The sequence below is a fragment of the Eptesicus fuscus genome, chromosome 22 (assembly GCF_027574615.1).
Source record: "Eptesicus fuscus isolate TK198812 chromosome 22, DD_ASM_mEF_20220401, whole genome shotgun sequence".
NCBI classification, from domain to species: Eukaryota; Metazoa; Chordata; class Mammalia; order Chiroptera; family Vespertilionidae; genus Eptesicus; species Eptesicus fuscus.
The window spans coordinates 27,225,410-27,250,375 of NC_072494.1; the positions used below are offsets into that span (position 1 = coordinate 27,225,410).

Genomic DNA, 24,966 nt, shown 5'->3' on the forward strand with positions numbered 1-24,966 from the left:
ATCTCAGAATGTTTATACCAAAGTCCATGCCATACAACAATCTTTCCTGCTTCACACCAATTTTACCCTACAAAAATTCATCAATAATCTTAGATAGGATTTTGTGTCCTGAGATCACTAAACCACCAAACATGCCATATTTCTTGGCCCATTTTGAGAAAAGATACAGTATCATCATAACCACTTCATTCTTTGTAGTGATTTGTCCAAATCCTGTTTTCAGCTGATATTTGTTACCCATGCCACAAACCACATAGAGATGGAATAATCATGTGGTAAGGGCCTCCTGCTCTTTCAACAACAAATACCTTTGGGAGCACAATCCAGATTTCTACTTTCTACTTGATTACTTTATCACAAAGCCCTATTGTATTCACATACCAGAGTAATTATAATTGCTTAAAGAATTATAAATGCGTAAGTAGGTATTAATTAAATGTATTGCAATCTTTATCATTTTAAACCAAAATTTTTAATTTAACAGTTTGGAGTGTACTTTCTAGTTAATGAATTGAACATGCATAATTTAAAGAAAGATAGTTATTTTTAAGTTATTTTATGTTAAAATTTAGATATTTGTTCCCTTTACAAGGAGAGGTAAATAGCCCAATATTTTAGAGATACACTTTAAGTTTCATATCTCTGGTGTGGACATTTCTGAATAGTTAACAAATATTTAATTATTTTTATTAAATCAATTGATATCAACCCTATTCCAAGCTAAGTATTAGATAGTTGGTGGGACCTAAAGATCTTACATAAGATATTTGTACCTAGGAATTTACAATCTTTCACTTATTTTATATGAAGTCTAACTCTATTTATTCTTAAATGCACTTTATTGATTACTTTACTGCTCCACAATATGTACAGGTTTGTAAGTAGAACAATTCATCAATCAAATAAAGTAAGTTTTCCAAAGTCAACTAATTATTTTCCATGGTCATAGCAACTTGCTTTTTTGTTCATTCAGATGGTTAAACTCGTGGGATTTTAAAATTCACATTTTGAAAAATAAAATATGCAACAGAACCAGAAAATATTATTGTAATTCTCAATAACCATATTTAATAACATGGTATGTTAGAAATGGACTATTTACTTTTGACACTGGAAGATATTGATAAAATCACCATTGTAGGAGTAACTATAGATAGCAATGTAATCTCTTTATAAAATAGGAAGTTTTGTTTGATAATTGGTCTGTGAAGAGAGTCAATAATGCAATGATCTTAACTTCAATGTCTTTGATAATCTAACTGTGTAGTTATTTACCATTTACACAGTTCAAAGGAAAAGCTTTAGCAACTTCTAGAAAAATGTTGGCAAAATATACATAAACATAATCCTGAGTTGGTGTCACAGTTTAAATAAATTATTCTATTCCACTCCCTCTCATTAAGTATCACACAGTGTTTATAACTAGATTTTATTGTTGTTTTAATCTTCACCTGAGGATATTTTTTCCATTGATTTCCAGAGAGTGAAAGGGATCGAGGAGGGAGAGAGAGAGACAGAGAGAAAAGCATCGATGTGAGAGAGACACATCGATTGGTTGCCTCCTGCACATACCCCGACCAGGGCTGGGGATTGAACCTGCAACCCAGATGTCGGGAATCAAACCCATGACCCTTTGGTGCTCAGGCCAACACTCTAACCACTTAGCATACCAGCCAGGGTTATAACTAGTTTTTTAAATATATATTCTTTAATTTCTCATTGTAGCATTTTTCAACTTTCATACCAGAATTTCTAATAATTTTTATTTAATTCAAACCTCATTGACAACTAAGGATAAAATATTCTAAATATGGGAGTGGGGGGGAGAGAAACAGTGTCTTTGGATAGAGAAGTTCCTAATCTAATTTTGTTCGTTTCCTTTTTTCCCATAAGGAGGCAGTGGATATATGAGACCCTTGATGGTAGAATTTTAGTTGGTTGCCTGAAATCTCCATCTGTTTGACTAGCTCTGACTTTTCAGGCTTCCATGTAGTTAGTGTATAATATGTTAACCATAATTTAAAATTAAATTTTATTAAATCTTTATTGTTGAAACTATTACATGTATTTTCCCCGCATTGTCGTCTCCCAGCCTGCCCCCGCACTCCAGCCCTGGCCTATACTGTCCCCCCGACCCCCCCACATTGTCTGGGTCCATTGGTGATGCTTATATGCATACAAGTTCTTTGGTTAATCTCTTACCCACACCCAGCACCTCACCTAACCTGGCCTGCCTTTTCTCTGAGGTCTGTGTTTTTTATTTATTTTTTATTTTTTTAAATATATTTCTTTATTGATTTCAGAGAGGAAGGGAGGAGGAGAGATAGATAGAAACATCAATGATGAGAGAGAATCATTGATAGGCTGCCTCCTGCATACCCCCTACTGGGGATCAAGCCCACAACCCAGGCATGTGCCCTTGGCTGGAATCGAACCTGGGACCCTTCAGTCCGCAGGCTGACGCTCTATCCACTGAGCCAAGCCGGCTAGGGCAGGTCTGTGTTTTTTAAAAGAACACCATAATCCGGGTAAGTCTTCCAGATTTTCGCTCTATACACATCATCTCAGTGCTCTTTTATAACCCCTTCTGTAGGGTGACTGCCCACGGCAGCACGTTAATCATTCACGGAGCTCTTCCGTCCGACGTGGGGAAGTACACATGTGTCGCCACTAATCCTGCTGGAGAGGAAGACCGAATTTTTAACCTAAACGTTTATGGTAAATATGGAATTCCACCCTCTCTTGGCTGTGCTACTTCAGGGCTCTCTCAGTACAATATGAAGGTCCAACAGTAGGTGTCTGACGCATTTCGTTTGAAAATACAATGTCATTGCGGGTTCCTTGTGAGATGATTTGAACTAGTAACACACACCCATCCCTCCCCTCTCTCGTTTTCTGCGTGACATAGTTCCACCTGCAATCAGGGGCAATGAAGAAGAAGCGGAGAAACTAACGGCCTTGGTGGACACTTCAATAAATATTGAATGCCGAGCCACAGGGACACCTCCACCCCAGATAAACTGGCTGAAGAACGGACTTCCTGTGCCTCTGTCCTCCCACATCCGGTTGCTGTCAGGAGGGCAGGTCATTAGGTCAGCTTTTATTGCCTGTGACTTGTTGTTTGCTGGACAGATAAAATCTCAGTAACTGTAGACTTTCACTTATCTAAATCGTGTTTAAGGAATTTTCTAAGTTTTTACTATTGTTTTCCTTTTCAGTATCTTTTTGGAAGAGGGAAGACAACAAATATTTAATTACAATGGTGTTTTATTCTTATTTCAATGCTCATATTTTAGTAAATTATGTATAACTAGAGGCCCGGTGCATGAAATTCGTGCACAGAGGGGGGTTGTCCCTCAGCCCAGCCTGCACCCTCTCCAATCTGGGACCCCTGGAGGGATGTCTGACTGCCCGTTTAGGCCCATGGGCAGTCGGACATCCCTCTCACAATCCAGGACTGCTGGCTCCCAACTGCTTGCCTGCCTGCCTTCCTGATTGCCCCTAACCGCTTCTGCCTGCCAGCCTGATCACCCCCTAACCACTCTGCTGCCAGCCTGTTTGCCCCCAACTTCCCTCCTCTGCCAGCCTGGTCACCCCTAACTGCCCTCTCCTGCAGGGTTGATCACCTCCAACTGCCCTCCCTTGCAAGCCTGGTCCCTCTCAACTGCCCTCCCTTGCAGGCAGGGTGCCTCCCAACTGTCCTCTCCTGCTGGCCATCTTGTGGTGGCCATCTTGTGTCCACATGGGGGCAGGATCTTTGACCACATGGGGGCAGCTATATTGTGTGTTGCAGTGATGATCAATCTGCATATTACTCTTTTATTAGATAGGATAGAGGCCTGGTACAAGGGAGGGGGCCAGCTGGCTTGCCCTGAAGGGTGTCCCTGATCAGGGTGGGGTTCCCTTGGGGTGTGGGGCAGCCTGAGCGAGGGGCCTGTGGTGGTTTGCAGGCCAGCCATGCCCCTTGGCAACCCAAGCGGAGGCCCTGGTATCTGGAATTTATTTTCCTTCTACAATTGAAACTTTGTAGCCTGGAGCGGAGCCAAGCCTGGGGCTCCCTCCGCGGCCGGCAGCCATTTCTGTTGGGGTTATAATTGAAACTTTGTAGCCTTAAGCGGAGGCCTGGGCCCGGCCAGGGTGTGCGGAAAGCTTTGCTTCCCCTGTTGCCGGGGGCAACCCTGGCCTGCTCTCTCAAGCTCCATTCTGCCGCCATTTCTGTTTGAATTTGTTTACCTTCTATAATTGAAACTTTGTAGCTTGAGTGGAGGCTTAGGCCTGGCAAGGGCAGGTGGAAAGCTTGGCTTCCTCTGTTACCTAGGAAACCTTGCTCTCTGTGGCTGTAGCCATCTTGGTTGGGTTAATTTGCATACTCGCTCTGATTGGATGGTGGGCGTGGCTTGTGGTGTGTTGGAGGTATGGTCAATTTGCATATTTGTCTATTATTAGGTAGGATAGCTCTTTTATAAAGGATGTATCTATTACACATATACACTGAGTGGCCAGATTATTATGTTCTCTGAACACATAATAATCTGGCCACTCAGAGTGTGTGTGTGTGTGTGTGTGTGTGTGTGTGTGTATTAGAGGCCCGGTGCATGGGTGGGGTACGGCCAGCCTGGCCAGGGAGAGGGAACATGGGCGGTTGGCTGGCCTGCCTGCTGGTCGAACTCCTGGTCGAGGGGACAATTTGCATATTACCCTTTTATTATATAGGATATACACTTAGTGGCCAGATTATTATGCGTTCAGAGATCATAATAATCTGGCTACTCAGTGTATTTCTGAGAACAACTATTTTAGCTAAAATTTATAGGAAAATGATAGGAAGATGCCTACTAAATCCTCTGATATTTTTCACATGAAAAATATGAATATATTTGAAAAATATTCACCTCTCAAACTGTATTATATTTTCAGTGGCTTACTGTCAGTGTCTAATCAACTTTGTAGAATAAATTACATTTGAGGCATCTGTGGTTTATGATGGATGGTTATAACCTTCATACCTAAACTTTTCCAACATAAATCACTTTCTATATCTATATTTAAGTCATAGGTATTTTATTTATGTATGTTGAATGGGATCAAATTATGAACTGTTGGGCCCAATTGTTTTTCAGGATTGTGAGAGCCCAGGTGTCTGATGTTGCCGTGTACACTTGTGTGGCCTCCAACAGAGCTGGGGTGGATAATAAACATTACAGCCTTCAAGTGTTTGGTATGTCGCAGAAGTGACTCTAGTGTTTTACCATGGACCTGGTATTAAGCAACATGCTTGTATATTGAGATATTGCCATATCAGAAAAGCTTGGTAAAATAGGATCTTGCCAACTAGGAAAGAGCACATTTTCTCCCAAGGGGTTCATATTTGTTAGAGCATACTGTCTGTTTGCCAAAATGCTCCTCTAACCTGGAATTTTACATTAAGTCGAATCTAAAATTTTAAAAATAGCATTTCAATCCAGACTTAAGACCATTCCTTTCATACAAATAGAAAGTTCAGACTGTTTTCTAATATTAGTAGTGGCCCATTTACAGTATTGAAAATGTGAATTGATGTGTGCATAAACAGGGTGTCCCCAAAATTTGTACATTTTGAATAATTATTAATTCCAACGGGTTCAATCTGGAAAGAAAGGAACATCAGTTGAGCTATCATATATACAGGCTATATACATTTTTGGGACACCCTACATATGTCTGTGTGTGTATGTATAGAGAACTCGCAACATTTCATTTCTGAAATACTAAGGTTTTCTGGTCTAGATTTCTCAATCCCTAAGGACATCTCAGAATAGTCAAGTAACTATTTAATATATCAATAAATGACTGATGTTGGCTTATATAAAACTTACTCTAGAATATACTATTATTTTATTTATTAAAAGTAGTTGAAAATATACTTCTGGAATTTATAATATGTATTATAACAAATTAAAGAGACAAACCTATGTAGTTAAAAAAATGGCCAAAATTTAAACACATTGGGACATAGTATGTTCTACAGGAAACAATCCTGAGGTTTCATTGCTAATACTTTGGAAGATTAGTAATTAGCCTACCTAACACGTGTTTTTATGGTGACGTCATCAACTCATTACATGCTATTTTTACAGAGCATAGAAACACTATAAAACTAATTGAACTCTTCAACTTTTTAATCTAAACTGATCTCAAATTAAAGTAGATATTGTAAAATTTGCCCGTTTTCTTTTATGTGTAGTGCCACCAAATCTCGACAATGCCATGGGAACAGAGGAAATCACAGTTGTCAAGGGCAGTTCTACCTCCATGACGTGCCTCACAGATGGCACCCCAACTCCCCGGATGTCGTGGCTTAGGGATGGCCAGCCTCTGGGGCTTGATGACCATCTGACAGTAAGCACTCAAGGAATGGTCCTTCAACTCATCAAAGCAGAGACCGAAGATTCGGGAAGGTACAGCTGCATTGCCTCCAATGAAGCTGGAGAAGTCAGCAAACACTTTATCCTGAAGGTCCTAGGTATGTAAACATTCAGAATTGAGGAGTTGCCTACATCTTTCACCCGAAAACGGTAGAGCTTGAGCTGTCCATCTGTACTCACTGAACTGAGTGAGAAAGGAGGCGTAGCAAAAGACAAGACTGGAAAGATTTGACCCCTTGACAAAGGTAGTAAAAAAGCTCAAACAGGGATGTGTTACAACTAGATTTCATCTCCCCCAAATTCCTTCTGACGACAGAGTGAAGAATTCATAGAAGAGCCTGTTGTACTCATACAGGCCTGAAAATGCAGGCCCTGGCCCAGGAAGAGGCAGTGAGTGGGGAAAGAGAGAAGGAAAAACCCTCTAGGAATTCATGAACTCAGAAATAGAATCATGGTGCATTTCTGGATGTAGAAAATGAAAGAGAAAAATAATGCTGATGTTGTTAGAGTCATTTACAAAGAACAGCCTTCCCAGCTGAAGGGTTTATAAAAATTATATTTTCTTACAGTTTGAAAACTGCCTCGGTGAAGAGAGAAGTTTCTGCATTCCAGCATCTGTTGAAAGCTAATTCCCTTAACCCTTTGCACTCGCTGCTTTTTTCTCGATTCCTTTATTCTAATGCTAACTGTCGAGTCACACTCGACATCCGAGTGCAAAAGGTTAAAACCTGAAAAACGCTACACTTGAATCAGTGTCACCCTCAGAATGTGAATGTCAATGTGCTAATTTGGGAAACTGCTATTCTCATCTTAATTCCATCCACGTGGTGGGAGGTGTCGTGGTATATTAGTGGTTCTGGAAAGTCCATTTTGGCGAGAATACCGAAAGCAAGGGAGGAAATCCTACAAAACAAAGCTGAGGGGTTTTGACAGGGTCCAGGCTATGAAGGGCTTTGTCGGCCACATTAAAAATGTTGGTTTTTATCCTAGAACAATGGAAAACCAGTGAAAATTCTACTAAATGGAATGCCATGAGTAGAGTTGCAGTTTGAAAGGCCACTCTTACTGCAGAGTGGAGAGCTACTTAGAGCAGGAGACCAGTGTATTATTCAGAATTATGTTTAGGAAAAACAGGACATCTAAAAAGATGGCAGCTGGAACAAAGAACTTCTGTTTCCCTTGCTGAGCGAGATACCTGGAGGTAGGCGGTAGTGGCATTGGTTCACCAGTTCAGATATTTATAGTTCTCTTGACCTTTGTATCATAGTTCCAGGATCACGCATTGTTTGCTCACACACACACACACACACACACACACACACACACCCAGAATCACTGGATGCAGCAATAGAGCAGGAAAAGTCTGTAGGGTTGGCCCTTTAGGGACTTTCTTAGAAGTCCCATGAGTATCTATGGGTCAGAATCTTCACATGCCACTCCACCTGCTGTCTACTGAAGAGGCACAACCCCAGCAAATGCAGGGTCTGTTAACAAATCAATAATATTGGGTAGGCACCTGCAGCCAGGAGGGAGGAGATATGGGTCCAAGTAAGTGGGTTTTTTTTTAACTCAGATTAGTGATGGAGGTGAGAGGAAGGTGTATTCTGGTAATCATGGCAGGTAGCAGTGTTGGGACTTAGTTGTGGATTTGAACACAGGTGAAGCAGATATCAAGGAGGACCCCTAGTTTCTCGCTCACCTGACTGAATGATTGGTGGATTTTTCACATAAATGCAGGGACTGCTGGGAAAGGACCAGGTTTTGAGGAATAAGGTTGAGGTGAAGTCGTTTTCAAATGTCCCACTGAAGATGTTTATCTAATCATTGGATTTCTGTGTCTGGAGCTCAGATGAGAGATGTAGGCTGGAAATAAAGTTCTGGAGTCGTGAGACTGTGGACAATACCTAGGCCACCCGAATACAAGACCTCAAGACAAGACCCGGAGTGCAGAAGTTCACAAGCACTTAGCACCTGTAGGCTCTGATGACTGGGGATTGAGCCATTAGGGAACATGTTGTTACTGTTGTGATTTTAAATCTAGTGACTAGAATCTTTTGAGGATAAAGGCCATACCTAAATCATCTTTTTATCCATGATGGCTGACACATCCTATCTAATAAAAGGTTAATATGCAAATTAACCATCACTCCATCACAAAAATGGCAGCGCCCAGTCCCCTCAGCCCCACCGGAGTCCCACAGTCCTGGGGAGGTGGCCGCTGAGAGCAGGCAGCATGAGCGGCCTGGCAGAATGCTTACTTTTTCGCCATGGTGATAAGGCAAGCGTCCCACCCCGACCACGGAGGGCCTCTGGGCCGCGGAGAGCCTCTGGGCAGCGGGCACGGAGCTGCCAGGCCCCACAGAGAGCTACTGGTGCACAAATTCATGTGCAGGGCTACTAGTAGTAAATAAACAGCAAGTGAGAGAAATAAAGAATTGACCAGAGTCAAAAAAAGAATCGGGGACATGCTTTTGACTGATACAGACAACACACTATGGAAATTAAAAGGGATAGAAATTTCATAGTTTGTTGAGATAATCAAGGAAGGATATATAGTTTTACAAATGGACTTAATGACATTCCTGTGACCTTGGTTGTCCTTGAATATGCTCAGTTAGGAAACGGGATTAGTGGACAATGTTTCACTGGAAGGCATAGCATTAGAAAAGTCACAGAACAAGAAAGCACGGAACTTGTTGAAGGACAAGTAAGTATATTAAAAGTAGATAATATTATAAAGATAGATTAAGCCATATTATGAAAGCCTTGGGAGCTGTAATATAGAGCTTTTATTTAACTCAGTAAACAACATGGAGACACAAATCTTTTAAGCAAGAAATAGTGAATCAACTTAAAATACACTTAAGGAAATGTATTTTGGCTGATTTCTTAATTATAATCTTTAAACAAAGACACATTTAATATATTCTCCTTTTTCCAGAAAGAAAAACGATAACCATAGGTAGAAATTTTTAGGAGATGGGTTTTAATAATAATACCAACAGCTGTAGCAGGCATTGTAATAGTAATAACTTTTTTTAAACTTTAACTATAAAATAAAACAGATTCAGAAACACAAAAAGAAATATACATTGTTCATAGATGATCTCATTAAATCCTCACAACAATCCTATAGTGAAATAACAGTACCATCCTTATTTTGAGATGTGTTCAAATTCACCAACCTACTAATTTTTGGAGCCAGGATTCAAACTCGGGCTGTTTGATTCCAGCTCCTTTCCTGTGAGTCTCTGTTCTAAACTATGTGCCTGATTTAAAAAAATAAAAATAAAAAAACATAGCCGAAACTGGTTTGGCTCAGTGGATAGAGTGTCGGCCTGCAGACTGAAGGGTACCAGGTTTGATTCCTGTCAAGGGCATGTACCTTGGTTGTGGGCACATTCCCAGTGTGGGGGTGGGCAGGAGGCAGCTGATTGATGCTTCTCTCTCATCGATGTTTCTAACTCTCTATCCCTCTCTCTTCCTCTCTGTGAAAAATCAATAAAATATATTTAAAAATAAATAAATAAAAATAAAAAATAAAAAAACATAAGAGGACAGTTAATGTTCGGAGCTGTCCAACAGCTATTTTGGCAGCCTTATGAAACAGTAAGCTGGAAATGTTCGTAGAAAACTTGAATGATCTTTATAAGGGAGGTCTGTTTCAAAGGGATTCCTAAACTTAGGAACAGTTGAACTGAAAACCTTATTGTTCCTTTCAAGGGTCTAGATTCCTTAGCATCCCCTTGAGAGTGATAATTTAGAAGTATAAATAACGAAAAAGGAAAGTGATTCTGCCCAGACATAACAAATGTGTTTTATGCAGAAATAGCCTCCAAATGTAACTATTTTTTCTTCTGCTTAGTGATCATTTCCTCTTAAAGTTCTGCATTGAAGAGCTGATAGCAACATTCCATAGCATCTGCCTGTTGCTTTTGTAGAAACAGTGGGCTTTTAAAAGGTACAAAAACACACTACTGTGTTTAAGTATCTCTCTTTGAAAAAGATGGGTTTACTTTTTATAATTTTCAAATCTTCACAGTTAAGTAAGACTGCTCTAATGATCTGAACCCCGATTACTGAGGTGTAGCTACTTTGTAATGGCTTGTTACTTTGTGATGCGTTATACCCATAAGCCATCCTTTTTAAAACATTGCCATTTTTTAAATGATAATAACATCTAGTAATTATTTTGGTATCCTGTTCTAATTAGATTGTATCATATGAGCCATACATTTCTTTTATATTTTTATTGATTTCAGAGAGGCAGGGAGAGGAAGAGGGAGATAGAAACATCAATGATGAGAGAGACTCATTGATTGGTTGCTTCCTGCACACCTCACACTGGGATCGAGCCCACAACCTGGGCATGTGCCCTGACCGGGAGTGGAACCCGTGACCTCCTGTTTCATAGGTCGACACTCAACCACCGAGCCACGCCGGCTGGGCTGAACCATAAATTTGAGTCAAGTTTTCTTTTAAAGATTTCCTAATCAGCAGTACTTTATGAAACAGCAAGTTTATTTTGTTTCTAATTTCCTTTCAATAGAACCACCTCATATCAATGGATCTGAAGAACCTACAGAGATATCAGTGGTTGTTAATAATCCACTTGAATTTACCTGCATCGCGTCTGGAATCCCAGCTCCGAAAATTACCTGGATGAAAGATGGGCGGCCCCTTCCCCAGACAGATCAGGTACAAACTCTTGGAGGAGGAGAGGTTCTTCGAATATCTAGTAGTCAGGTAAGTTCAGCTCTTACAATTATTTTGTCCTCGGTTCAGCCTCTCCCTTGCTGATATATGAAAAATGTTGGGAAAATTGTATCTTTGAATTGGAATTCATCACAGCTCTCCATAACTTTAGCAATGATAGATTGGTCCTACAATATGCATGACTGGGTAGACCAGTGATGGCGAACCTATGACACGCGTGTCAGCACTGACACGCGTAGCCATTTCTGATGACATGCAGCCGCTGAGGCGGCCGCATGCCGAGGAGGAAACATTTGCTGCTCCTGAGGATGAAACATTTGCGAAATAATGTTTTTTCCTCAAAGTGACACACTACCCAAGTTATGCTCAGTTTTTTGGCGAAGTTTGACACACCAAGCTCAAAAGGTTGCCCATCACTGGGGTAGACACTTGCAAGGTAACATGACTAAAAAGAAGTGGAAGTGTCAAAAGATTTTCCTACTTTCCCAAAATACATTTTTCACAGTAGTAAAATCATCTGTTTTGAGAAAGAAGTAAGATATCTGCACATTAACTTTTATACATTTTCAGTGTTTATAACTGATCAAATATTTTCAGAAGCTATTAATTTGTGCCATGTAGCACTTTATGGAACTGCCAAAAAGCAATTCAACATACATATATATGAAGCCTCAAAGAGCACTTTTGATCTTCAAAATGAACTACCACAACTGAAAATCTAAAGAGACACCATTTTTTAAAAAAAATGAACAATTCAGTAAAATTGACTGTTATTTCCTTGTGTTTAAGGAAATTAATCAGAAATGTGAGTATATTTTAGGGGAATATGTCTGGAATATCTTAGTGGAACAGTCTTCTGTTCTAATAAAGGCAAGTCTTATATTACAAATATTACCCACCTGTGGCCCAATGCCCTCATCTGTGAACTGAGGGGGAAATGATGATAATACCTAACTCGTACACTTGGGGATTTAGAGATAATCTAACACACATGCTTAGACTGATGCCACAGGCATGTAGTGATTCTAAAGTTACGGAGAGCTGTGATGAATTCCAATTCAAATTCTAACATTAGATAGAATTATTGCTGCTGCTATTATTGTTATTATAATCATCATTCATTTTAAAATAGAATAGCAAATTATTTAATTATATTTTGTTTGCATTTTCACTGAGGAAAGAGGAAGGAAGGAAAGGGAAAAAGAAAGCTGAGAATTATAAATTGTGCTGGTCCTGTGTTCAGCTATGGGTCTATCATAATTGTGACCCTCATGACAACTCTATGAGGCCATGTCTTTATCCCCATCCTACAAACCCACAAACAGATCCCGAGAGATTAAGTACTTGCCTGCCGAGTACTTATTGTTGCTCAGTGATGGAGCTCGGCCTCAATCCTGGATCTGCTTCAGAAGTCAGTGGAGCTCAGCACACTTCTCATTTCTAACACCAAGGAGAACACGCCTTCCATTCCCCTCTTCTCTCCATCAGACAATGCAGTAACCAAGAGAATACCCAGGTCCAGCTAGCAAACCACTTGAATGCTGTAATTTCTTTCTTTTTATTGTTTAAGGTATTACACATAGTAGTACATATGTCTCCTTTCCCCCCATCCCATTGACTTTCCCCCAGCCTCCCCTAACCCCTGTCGCATGCCCTCATTGAATGCTGTAATTTCAACAGGCCAAAAAGGAAGTGAAAGAATTTTGTAACATAAAGAATAGCATGAAGACAAGGATGTATGTGGATTATATAAATCATACATTTATAAAAGAATCATAAATGTAAATGAATAAATAAATAAAGCTTAAGAGGGAGATTAAGGCCACAATGCAGTAGGTCTTAAATGCAAGAATGAAAAGTTGGGTTGTAACCAAACAAGACAGAGATGCATAGAGTCTTAAATGGTGACCCACGTGTTCTGGCTATTGTGGAGAATACCAGCATAACCCATAAGACATTTCTCAGCCTTCAATAAGTTTTCAGTTGTCTAGGAGAAATAAAGCTACGCGTATGATAAAATTAGGAAAAGAAATAAGAAAACCATTAAAAACATTATAGCAGTGAAATTTTTAATATGATCAAGTATAAAGACTGCTCCTGATTCCTCCACTCCTCTGTTTCCGTAACATTTTATACACATCTCGCTTAACGCACTTACTAAATTATGCTTTGCTTTTTCTTTTCATGTACATATCTATAACATATAGATTGCCTGGCACATAATGGATGTTTTGCAAATTCCAAAATGTGTGGTAGAGACAAGAGCTTCCTAAGACATCTTTTGTCAAACATTCATCTGCGGTTTAATCCAAAGAGGGAAGAATTGTGTGACCAAGTAGACTTGGAAACCTATGTACTGTGCCTTCTCCTCCTTTGTGAGCCATTGCACTTGTCAGCAACTCTGCAAAATCTTACTCTAAAAAAAATAACTGATCAGCTATGATTTTCAAACACCCTATTAACAGAACACATCTTAGAAAATGTAGCTACAAATAATGACCGTTGATATCCTGAAGGGCATAAGTCTCCAGGAAATATTTCTTGGAGGAGGCAAGATTTAAGAGTAATCATGAATGATGGTTCAAGTTTGGCTAAGTCAGGACAAGTGCAGGGAAATTATTATCTGGGAATAAAATGAGTTGGTTGAGAAGAGTTGACTTTTAGAGGTTTTGAAAATATGATGAGAAATTCAGAAATTATTCTCTAGGCAGTAGCACGGCATTTTACATTCTTAATTGAAGGACTGGGTGAGTGCCATTCTTCTAAAGTTTGTGTTTAAGTATTTTTCCAAAAATACTAGTCTTAACATACCGGTCTTAAATGTTTTCAAAGGAGTTTTTGCAGCCTACCAAAAAGTTTTTCCATAACCTATAAAGTCAGTTTTGAATGTAAGAATTTTAAAATTTCCAATATACTAGGAATGTTCAAGTAGTAAAATAAATGAAAACAAGATTTTCCTACTTTTCCAAAATACATTTTTCACAGTAGTAAGATCATCTATTTTCCAGAGAATACTTTACTCACACATAAGCATGGGCCATTTCTACAAAACAACGTCAAACATATGAATGAAGACTAACACTTTCAGTGGAAACTATGTATGAGGTTTTTTTAAAGAAATGTTTCTGGTTTTAGTGAGAAAATAATAGATTTTGCTGTCAGTCAACACTGTATGCATCCAGATTACATAATATAGCCCTATTGTTTCCTCATGTATGTCAAAGGTAGATTCAAAATGTGGCATTCATGTGCTTTATTTATATAGCCTGATATTTATTTATTCATTTATTTACTTAATTTTTATTTTCTTTAGGAAGACTCTATTTGAAGTTTTCAGTGTGACATTCAAACTCTTAAATACTTGTTTCTTTAATAAACATTAAGCATCCAGTCTGTCATGCAATTATTCTGAGATTAAAGTGCCGAAACCCTGTTAAAACATAGAATTACACAGAATAGAGATGCCAAGTAATGCTCGATAAATGAATGCTAATCATGAATGTTAAAAACAGTTTATTAATATTCATTATTGCGCCATCTTAATGAAATCTTGCTTGGTGTGAGATTTTCAAATTCATTCTAGTGGATATTTATTCTCATCACCAAAACCAACATGGTAATTTACTTATCTGGATTTTTGTAGGTTGAAGATACAGGAAGATATACATGCCTGGCCTCCAGCCCTGCAGGAGATGATGATAAAGAATATTTAGTGAGAGTGCACGGTAAATTTGGCAAAATGTTCAGCAGTCCGTCATACCCTTAATACCTAGTTAGAAGCCATATTTTATGGAACATGAGGCAACTCCACAGTACATCATAAGATATGATTATGCATTAGGAAATATGTATTTTTCAAATCTGATGCTTATATTTCACTGATCAAATGCTTTTAAGGACTAATTTACTGATCAAATGCTTTTAAGGAATAATTACTGATCAAATGCTTTTAAGGAATAATTCAATAATTAAGGAATAAAACAAGTTTTGTTACTTGTTTCGATCCTGCACAAATAATTCATATTTAAAATCAGAATATAAATTATGATAAAAAGAAAACTGTTTCATTCATAATCTTACCACACAAAGATAAGACCATTTTGCATATTAATATTTTGTCACAAAACTGTGGTCACAGAGCATATAGTAGTTAACCTGTTTCTCAGTCTCACTTAATGGAATGGTGACTATGTTTTCATGTCAAAAAATATATCTTTACAAAATTACTTTTTGGTAATTGCACAGTATTCCATTTAATGTATATGCCATCATTTATTTAACCCATTCCTTATTTTTGGATAGGTAGGTTGTTTTTATATTTTCACCAGTATAAGCAACACTGCAATAAACATTCTTGTACATATATGTTGGCCTATTTCTTAATTATCTTAGTTTGATGAATTCCTTTAAATATCTTGCTTGTTTACACACACACACACACATTTAAGGCCAAATTATGTTCTAAAAAGTTGGACCAGTTATACACTGGAATAGAAGTAGGAATTGCTCTTCATGAAGAGGAGCTTTTTAAAAAACTAAGCACATTTTTATCCGATTCTCATAAAATACCTAAGTGACGAGGCAGTGCAAACTGTAGGGCTGGTGTAATACAGGAGTGTCCTCCTCCACCCACCTGCCCTGCACACCCATTAGACCTGCCACTATTGACATGTAAATTGTGTGTTATAATATGTTACATTAAAAAGATATATTTCTGCATATTAAGAAAAATATACACATTTCTGAATATTTTGATAGACCCTAATTTAGTGGTTTTAAGATCTGATGTTCAGAGAAAATCATTACCTACAAGTGTATCCTGCACATGGAGTCCCTTCTTTGTGCCAGAGTTTCGTTACTTGTTAAATGGTGATGTTAATGGGATTATGTTAGCCATGTGGCTGTGGAAGAATTTCATTACTTAATATATGTAAAAGTATTAAGTAAGTAAAAACACATGCCACTATTTGTAATCATTTGTACCATAAACTGAATGAGTAATGTTTTAAGTATCTGCCTTTTATCTCATATAGTAGAAGCAATATCTGTTGATTGCATATTATAATTCAGATCCTTTTACAACTCATTTATTGAAAGCCTTGGGTGTATTTTTTTCTCACACCCAGTGCCCCCTAATATTGCTGGAACAGATGGGTCCCAGGATTTCACTGTGTTACGGAACAGACAAGTGACATTGGAATGCAAATCGGATGCAGTGCCCCCACCTGTAATTACTTGGCTTAAAAATGGAGAACGGTTACAGGTAAGTCTTGGTAACTTCCAAGGATTCGTTTTGAGAAAAAAAAAAAAATCAGTTGTGGAGTCTTTGTTAGGTAGACAAAACCAAACATCAGGCTACTAGTTTTTCAATATTGCAGGGGTGGGCACAGGGACCTTAAATCAGCCTTCTTTTCTCAACTTTAACTAGGTAGTTAGTAACTAGTTATGGATCAGAAGATAGGTATTTGGATCCCAGACATGCTATAAATTGGCCCAAGCATGTATCTCCTGGAGCCCATGGATTCAAGTTGGATTTGAAACACTCAAGTTGTTTCTGTTCTTGAAAGAGAAGAAACTTTCAGAGTCTCAAAAGAACTGACTTGTCTTGCCAAGTCTCTACGGCAGCCCTATTACTCAATCCCCTGGTCCAGACTTGGACCTCACGAGTAACCCCAAGAGCCTGTGCCACATCAGGAGTCTGGGACGAATCCTTGAAGAACCCAGTTACTGGCTCTCTAAAGCTTCCCATGCTCAGCTTGGGTGGCCTGCCCATCCTTGAGTGGATCACTGTGGCTAGGAGAACTGGGGACATTTATTATGTCTTTGCCTTTACCACACTCATAGACATGGTTCTCCTGGGTGTGTGGTTTTTTTTTTAAATATATCTTTATTGTTGAAAGTATTACAGATGTCCATTTTTTCCCCACTGACTCCCTCCACCCTGCTCCCACTGCCCCCAGGCCTTCACAGCACTATTGTCTGTGTTCATGGGTTATGCATATATGCATATTCTCATAGTTTTTTTTTTGTTAATCCTCACCTGAGGATATTTTTTCCATTGATATGTTAGAGTGAGTAGAAGGGTGGTAGGGAGGCAGAGGGAATAAGGAGGGACGGAGGGAGGGAGAGAGAGAGAGACAGAGAGACAGAGAGAGAGAGATTGGTTGCCTCCGCACTTGGGATAGAATGGCAACCCAGGTATGTCCGGGCCAAAGCTCTAACCACTAACAAACGCTGGCCAGGGGCCTCCTGGGTTTTGATACCAGGATAATGGTGGGGGGAGCAGACAAAGTGTTAAATAGACGCTCTACAGTTTACTACAGTGACTGCTGATGTTATAAAGTAGCGTTTCACTTCCTTGCCCTGACATTTTAATGACATATTTTACTTGCTGAGTCCAGGCAACACCTCGAGTCCGAATCCTATCTGGGGGTAGATACTTGCAAGTGAACAATGCGGACCCAGGTGATACAGCCAATTACACCTGCGCTGCCAGCAACATTGCAGGAAAGACTACAAGAGACTTTATTCTCACTGTCAATGGTAAGAAAAATTAATCATTGGTTCACAGTTTAAAAATTTAGCCAAGGACATTCAAGTAGATAATAATCTTTCTAATGAGTATAATAATTTTTGTGGTTCCTATTTCTTTAGAAAAAGACAACATGTAGTATTTGTATTGTGGCCATATTCAAACTAACTCAATTTCAAAAAAAATAATTAAAGACATATTACTCTAGCTTAGAGGATAATATATGCCCAGTTGTCATCAGTATATCCTAATGTTTCATGTCATTCAGATCAGAGCCATTCAGGAAGTTAATACACTAAATTTCCAAATGACAAGTGGTCCATTATTTAGTTACTTTTTAAAAATATTTTTTATTGATTTCAGAGAGGAAGGAAGAAGGGGAGAGAGATAGAAACATCAATGATGAGAGAGAATCATTGATCGGCTGCCTCTTGCATACCCCCACAACTCAGCATGTGCCCTGACTGGGAATCGAACCCTGACCTCCTGGTCCATGGGGGGCACTCAACCACTGAGCCATGCCTTTATTGATGTTGGTGTTTTAGTATACATGTACTAGACAGAAACCGCCATTGAATTTCAATTTTATTGAACATAAAATCTAAACACTAAACTTTGCCAAGCTTGAGGAAGATAATACAGACTTTCCACCAAAACAGTCCCTTTGGATTTTTAATGTATGAAACTTTGCAGGATATTAGGTGACCCACACAACTAATATCTCTACTACTAAAATTAAAATTCAGGTTCCCTATTCCCATATGCATTTGATGATTAATAAAATGCATGCTCTGAGACTTGCATGATTAATCACAGATGTGCTTTTTGTTAAAACAGCCCACTTTCTGTTCTTCATTTAAAGTGAAGTGGTGCCAGTGTTAACATTCTCTGACCATTATTTGGCCAAAGAGAAATAAGAAATATCATCTTTAATTTGCATCAGACTAAAGCTGATTTTTATGTAAGCCTCTCTTATAGAAAGCCAGATTTCACACACCATATAAGGGATTTAAAACCCCCTCCCCCATCTACACTTGATTTTTAAACACAAATATCTTGAATAACATTTTAGGAATAAAACCCCGATTCTATTTATATACTAACCTGAATTAGCTGTGGGCAAAGTTATAGACGTGACTCAAAGCTCACCTTGTGTTACGGCTTCGAAATCTTAGTTCAGGCTGCGTTATTAACATAAATGAAGCCTCCCGTATGCATCTCTCGTGCAGTTCCTCCAAACATCAGGAGTGGCCCCCAGAGTCTTGTCATCCACCTGAACAAGTCAACTGTGTTGGAATGCTTTGCTGAAGGTGTGCCAACCCCGAGGATAACGTGGAGAAAGGACGGGGCTGTTCTCTCTGGGAATCACGCAAGGTAACAGTTCTGGAAATGGGGTGAAAACTACTGTAAGAACTGAAGTACAAATCCTTAAATCTTTTGTCCAATGCATTATTTTGATCTTGGTATATTAGAGTGAGTCTCTTCATCTTAATGTGAGAATCAAGCTACCATATTTTAAAAGCGTAATTCCCAAGACTTACATCCAACACGTAAGGATGATCATCCTTCCAAGGTCACAAGGTCATCTGCTGTGCACCTTTGTAGCACAGCCCTTGTCTCCACCAGCATCTTGGCAATGTCTGAAGCAGGAAAAAGGCTGGAGATGGATTGAACTAAGTCTTGAAATGTGCTCTCGGTCAAAATGGGAGTCATCAGAACAGGCTGACTCCAGGGACTTCACTGTGATCCTTCTTGTAGGTACTCCATCTTGGAAAATGGATTCCTCCACATCCAAGCAGCACATGTCTCCGATGCTGGGCGGTATTTGTGTATGGCTACCAATGTTGCTGGGACCGACCGCAGGCGGATAGACTTGCAAGTCCATGGTAAGTACACTTCTATGAACAACATCCAGTCCTTGGGTCACATGTTCTTTGCTATCCTAAACCGGTAAGGTCTTAAAGACCTTTGTAGCCCTAGCCGGTGCTCAGTGGTTAGAGCATTAGCCCGCAAACTGAAGGGTCCTGGATTCGATTCCAGTCAAAGGCACGTACATCAGTTGCAGGTTCAATCCCTGGCCCCGATGTGTCTCTCTCACATCGATGTTTCTCTCTCTGTCTCCCTCTCCCTTCCATTGTGTCTAAAAATCACTGGAAGAGTATGTCCTCGGGTGAGAATTAACAAAAAAATGAAAAATAAAAAAGTGAAATATATATATTTTTAAAAAGACTTTGCTATCCAAGGCTATTTACATGTATTATACTATATAGGCAGTCCTTGGGTTACGTTGGACTCGGCATACATCATTTCATGGTTACGTCGCCATCTCCCATTTATTTATAAAAAAAAAAGTCCCTTCATTTCGACGTATGTACATATGTGCTTTATGTTTTTTTATTATTTACTACAAGTAAAGGTCAGGAATTGTTACCTTTCTTTTAATTTTTTTTTTTTACTGTTTCACTTCATTACTGCTGTGTATGTGCTCCAAGTGAGTGATGTAGGTGCTTAGTATGACTTACGGCAAAAATCGTGTTACGTCGCAAATCGCCTTACGTAGCGCCGTAAGAACGGATCTCTGACGTAACCTGAGGACCTACTGTACTATGAATAGGCAAGGCCTGTGTTTTCTCCCGTTATGAATGACGCCATCACAACACTATTTGAATGCACTCATGGTATTGTTTTTGTAACTCTGAGGTGCGTTGCCAACGATGAATTTTGCTTGGGCAGAAATACTTCAGACAGCGTAGTATCTGCTGAGTGTTTCACTCTTTATTTGGTGCCTGTTTTAGTTCCTCCGTCTATTGCTCTGGGCCCTACAAACATCACTGTAACGGTGAATGTTCAAACGACTCTGGCTTGCGAGGCTACTGGAATACCAAAACCGTCCATCAGCTGGAGAAAAAACGGGCACCTTCTCAATGTGGATCAAAACCAGAATTCCTACAGGTAAGAAGTGGTTTCATTGAAAAAATCCTACCTTCTATTTAGAAAAATATTTAAAAGATAATTAAGATTTATATCTAGCTATGAAGACAACAAATAAAGTATGAAGAATTAGCTAGTGTATGGAAAGTATTTCTTTTTTTCTTTATATGGAATTAGTTTTCCAACCCAAAATCTCTTTCTGAATCATACATGCAACCTTTCTATCCGAAGCCTATTAGTGAGGTCTACAGGATTAGATTTCTGTTCTGCTGGGGGTTTTTTGTGGTGTTTTGGGGGTTTTTTTTGTGTGTGTGTGTGTGTTGTTTTTTTAGCACCTTTTGGCATTTCATAAAGACAAAGGATGATCACATCATTTGGTACAAAAGAAAAATTATTCTGTAAAAACAATTCAAGTTTCAGTTGTCTAATAAAGCTCAAATTTTATACCTTGAAACACAACTTAGATATTTGGCAGCATATTTGGAAGGAAAAAGAGCATTTTCTCCCTTTTTTTGCATTTTTTTGGGTTTACTACCATACCTCATAATATGGCAGTGTGTTATTTTTAAAGTTTAACATTTAAGTCACTAGGAATTTCTAATGCTTTAGATGAGCACCAAGTAAGTTAATAGTTATCTTGTCAAAGGATTTGCAATAGTACCTAAAAGAAAAGTTCTCTTTGAAAAGATCTTTGACAAAAATCAATTCTAATGCATCAAGAAATATGAAGCTAGGAGTGTTTCTCTTGAATTGCTGTTGCTTCCCTCTCTTTCTCAGCCTTTGAATCTTTTGACATTGGGGTTTAGTGACTTGAGGGAACACACTATCTGAAAAATGTACAATGCCCTTGGATTAAAAAACATGTCAAATATGTTCCCACTCAGTCAAATTGTTTCTATACTGCCAGTGCACAGTTTGAAGTAAAAAGAAAAAAAATATATATATATATATATGTATATGTATATATATATATTCTTATTTAAATAACATTTAAATAAATATGCATAGTATGCATATTTACTAAGCCTCCTAAACACTTTAGTTTCAAATTGGTTGGAAGGAGAAGACTTACTGATATATGCACTCTGCATCTCCAAGGTATCCAACACAGGTAAGGAGGCATGTGAAATAGGGAAAGGTACAAGACAGACTGGTAATTACCCATCTATCAGTGGAAATAACCAAATCCAACCTGCAAAGTTATTGGTGAAATTTAGAGATCATTGATGTGAAGCATTTGAGAAGGTGCCAGGAATGTATTCAATGCTCAGTGAACAGTGGTTCTCATCAGGGTGCTCTTTGCACTCTATATTCACTTAGAAGGGCATGGTTGATCCTGATAGAGGCATCCTGAAAATGCAAGACTCCCCCTTCAGACAATCCTTGTACCCACTGCTTCCTATAGATAACAAGGTTGAGGCCCTATTAACCGACTGCCATAGGAACGTCAAGTCTGATACCTAAAGTATCCAGAGAAACGATGCTCACGGTAACATGGGAAAAGTTCCATTTCCCTCAGTTCATAACATGGTACCATGTTGAACCAATGGGAAACATGTATGTAAACGGATACAGAGTGTCTCATGGCTTTAACATCTTTCTTCTAGGCTCCTTTCTTCAGGTTCCCTGGTAATCATGTCCCCTTCCGTGGAGGACACTGCCACCTATGAGTGCACGGTGACAAATGATGCTGGAGAGGACAGGAGAACCGTAGATCTCACGGTCCAAGGTAGAGCTGGCTTCATGTGTGGAGTGCAAGTTACGCTGACATCATTCATCCTTCCAGCCTTTTCCTCTCACTTAACATTTCCTTTCCGTGTAGAAATAGAAAAAATGTCTGATAACACTGGAAATCTGGAAGCGTCAGAAACATGGCGTTTCCCTTTTTTGTGTGTTATTGTTGTTGTTTTAGTTCCACCTTCCATAGCTGATGAGCCTACGGACTTCCTAGTAACCACACACACCCCAACAATAATTACCTGCACTGCGTCAGGAGTCCCATTTCCCTCCATTCACTGGACGAAAAACGGTATAAGACTGCTCCCCAGGGGAGATGGCTACAGAATTCAGTCCTCAGGTAAGATCGAGTTCCGTGATCGCACACTTGTCGATGGCGGTAATTATGCATGGATGGCCTCGCCTGGCTTTTTTTGCACCAAAATAAAAGAATAAATTATATCTCTATTTCTGGAATTCGGCAGCTGGAAAATAATTCAATGAGCGTTTGAAGGGGACCTGGGGAAAGGAAGAGAGAAAAAGTATAAAAACAAAAGAACAGTATCAAAGACTGATCTGAATATAATAAGCAGGATCACTGGAATGTTACGGGCATAGTTACTAAACCTAAGGTTGAACAAATTCACTGGTTGACTTTGAGTGAACCGCATTTCTTTCATTGGCCAAATAGAAGGGCTATTTATTTAAAGAACATTTAGTGCCTAAAATAAACTATATACACCATGTAGTTCTGGATGATAAAACCAATATGGGGTCATTGCTTTCAGTTTATAATTTAGCAGGTAAGGCTGGATGATAAATGCTGTAAAGGATAATTTTTGAGGGTGGTAGCCATCATTTATAAAAGTTAAGTATTAAAAACCTATAGTATTGAAGAGAGAGAAAAATAATTCACTTATATGAAAGTATAGGGGGTTCACATTGGTGTTTCTGAAAAACTCATCCTGCATCGGGGAGGTGCACTGGGGATAAAATAAAGCAACAACTAACATCCAGGGGCTTTATGACTGTGCGCATATTATTCTGCAAGAATTTGTTTATTTCTTCACTAGAAGGGAAATAATGGAAGATTTATTCTTGGGGTGGAACTTGGCTTTCAAAGCAAAGTATTTCGCTGTCTCAGAAACCCGTAGAGGTTCATAACAATTACAATCAGAAAATACACATTAATTATCCATCAGCACAAAGTATTGTGCTAAAAAAAAAAAGTTTGGAACTTTCTTCTAATGTTAAACAGAATTACCACATGACTCAGCAACTCCATTCCTAGGTATCTACTCAGAAATGAAAACATGTGTCCACACAAATACTTGTTTGCAAATGTCCATACAGTATAATTCGTAATAGCCAAAAGTAGAAACAATTCATTTGTCCATCACCTGGTAAATGTGTATAATCCATGTAATGGAATTCTATTTCATAATAAAATGGAACAAAACGATTGACACATGCTACAACAGGTGAAACTCAAAAACTACGTCACAGTGAGAGATGTCGGACACAGAAGACTTCTGTATGAGTCCATCTGTATGAAATGTTCCAAAAAGGCAAATATATAGACAGGAAGTAGAGCAGTGGTCGCCTAGGGCTGGGTTGGGAGTAAGGAGTGGCTGTAAATGGGATGAGATTTCTTTTTAGGAAAATGGTAATATTCTAAAATTCTATTATGGTAACTATACTGGAATGTGTGAATTGTACATCTAAATGGGTGAATTTTATGATATGTAAATGTTGCCTAAGTAAAGCTGTTAATAATGATTTTAAATGTACTTTGCTAGGCACTTCAGGGGGCACAAGTATGAATATAAGCCAAGCACCACTGTGCCGTGGGGATGAAAACACAAAAGTCAGAGAACCATCGTTTATCGAACCAGAAATACAGGGATGCACTTTTTGTTTTGTTTAGGAGCCATTGAAATATTTGCCACTGAACTGAGCCATGCTGGGAGATACACTTGCGTCGCCAGGAATGCGGCTGGTTCTGCTCATCGACACGTGACCCTTCATGTCCAGGGTATGGAAGACGATTGACTCGTTAAAAACTGGACGTTGGTTTTTTGTTTTGTTTTGTCAGGTTTGTTCTAGAGCTGTGAACCACAGTAATAATATTGAGGATAAGAAAGCCTGGTAGATAGTCTGAAATACACTAAAGAAAACACACAGATAATAAACCCCACAGAACAATTCCCACCTTATTTTTCTTCTTGAATTTTTATAACCGGTTCCTGCTTCTGGTGTTCTAATGGAAACTGGCTCCAGTAGCAGCAAGACTAAAAAAAAAAAAAAAAAAAAATGTAATTGGCCAATGTTCACTTTTCCCTGGGACCGTCAAATCACTACAGATTTGGAATTATGAATCTGGGCATGTGTAACCTCATGGCTACTCTAGAATTTTCTGCCACCAGTGAGTGGCATTGTTTTTTTCTATTGATTGCTTCTTCTAGAGCCTCCAGCCATTCATCCTCAGCCAAGTGAACTGGACGTCATTCTGAACAATCCCATTCTGTTACCATGTGAAGCCACAGGGACACCCAGTCCTTTCATTACTTGGCAAAAAGAAGGCATCAATGTCATCACTTCAGGTACCTACCACAGTTTCTGTCGAGAAAACCATGGCTATCCAGTGCTTTCTGACGCAGAAGTCAG

The 24,966-nt window shown here is 38.9% G+C and overlaps 1 protein-coding gene across 1 annotated transcript in view; it reads left to right on the forward strand.

The window, feature by feature from the left end:
• HMCN1 (hemicentin 1) overlaps positions 1 to 24,966 on the forward strand; it is a 379,559-nt gene that overhangs the window by 293,465 nt on the left and 61,128 nt on the right. Inside the window, exons 65-79 of the mRNA XM_008145958.3 lie at positions 2,594 to 2,718; positions 2,909 to 3,092; positions 5,121 to 5,218; positions 6,224 to 6,502; positions 10,954 to 11,150; positions 14,764 to 14,845; positions 16,247 to 16,383; positions 17,522 to 17,663; positions 18,882 to 19,026; positions 19,411 to 19,538; positions 20,448 to 20,604; positions 22,191 to 22,312; positions 22,496 to 22,660; positions 24,227 to 24,334; positions 24,765 to 24,902. Of these exons, the coding sequence (XP_008144180.2) occupies positions 2,594 to 2,718; positions 2,909 to 3,092; positions 5,121 to 5,218; positions 6,224 to 6,502; positions 10,954 to 11,150; positions 14,764 to 14,845; positions 16,247 to 16,383; positions 17,522 to 17,663; positions 18,882 to 19,026; positions 19,411 to 19,538; positions 20,448 to 20,604; positions 22,191 to 22,312; positions 22,496 to 22,660; positions 24,227 to 24,334; positions 24,765 to 24,902 (2,207 nt within the window). The remainder of the gene's footprint in view (positions 1 to 2,593; positions 2,719 to 2,908; positions 3,093 to 5,120; positions 5,219 to 6,223; positions 6,503 to 10,953; positions 11,151 to 14,763; positions 14,846 to 16,246; positions 16,384 to 17,521; positions 17,664 to 18,881; positions 19,027 to 19,410; positions 19,539 to 20,447; positions 20,605 to 22,190; positions 22,313 to 22,495; positions 22,661 to 24,226; positions 24,335 to 24,764; positions 24,903 to 24,966) is intronic.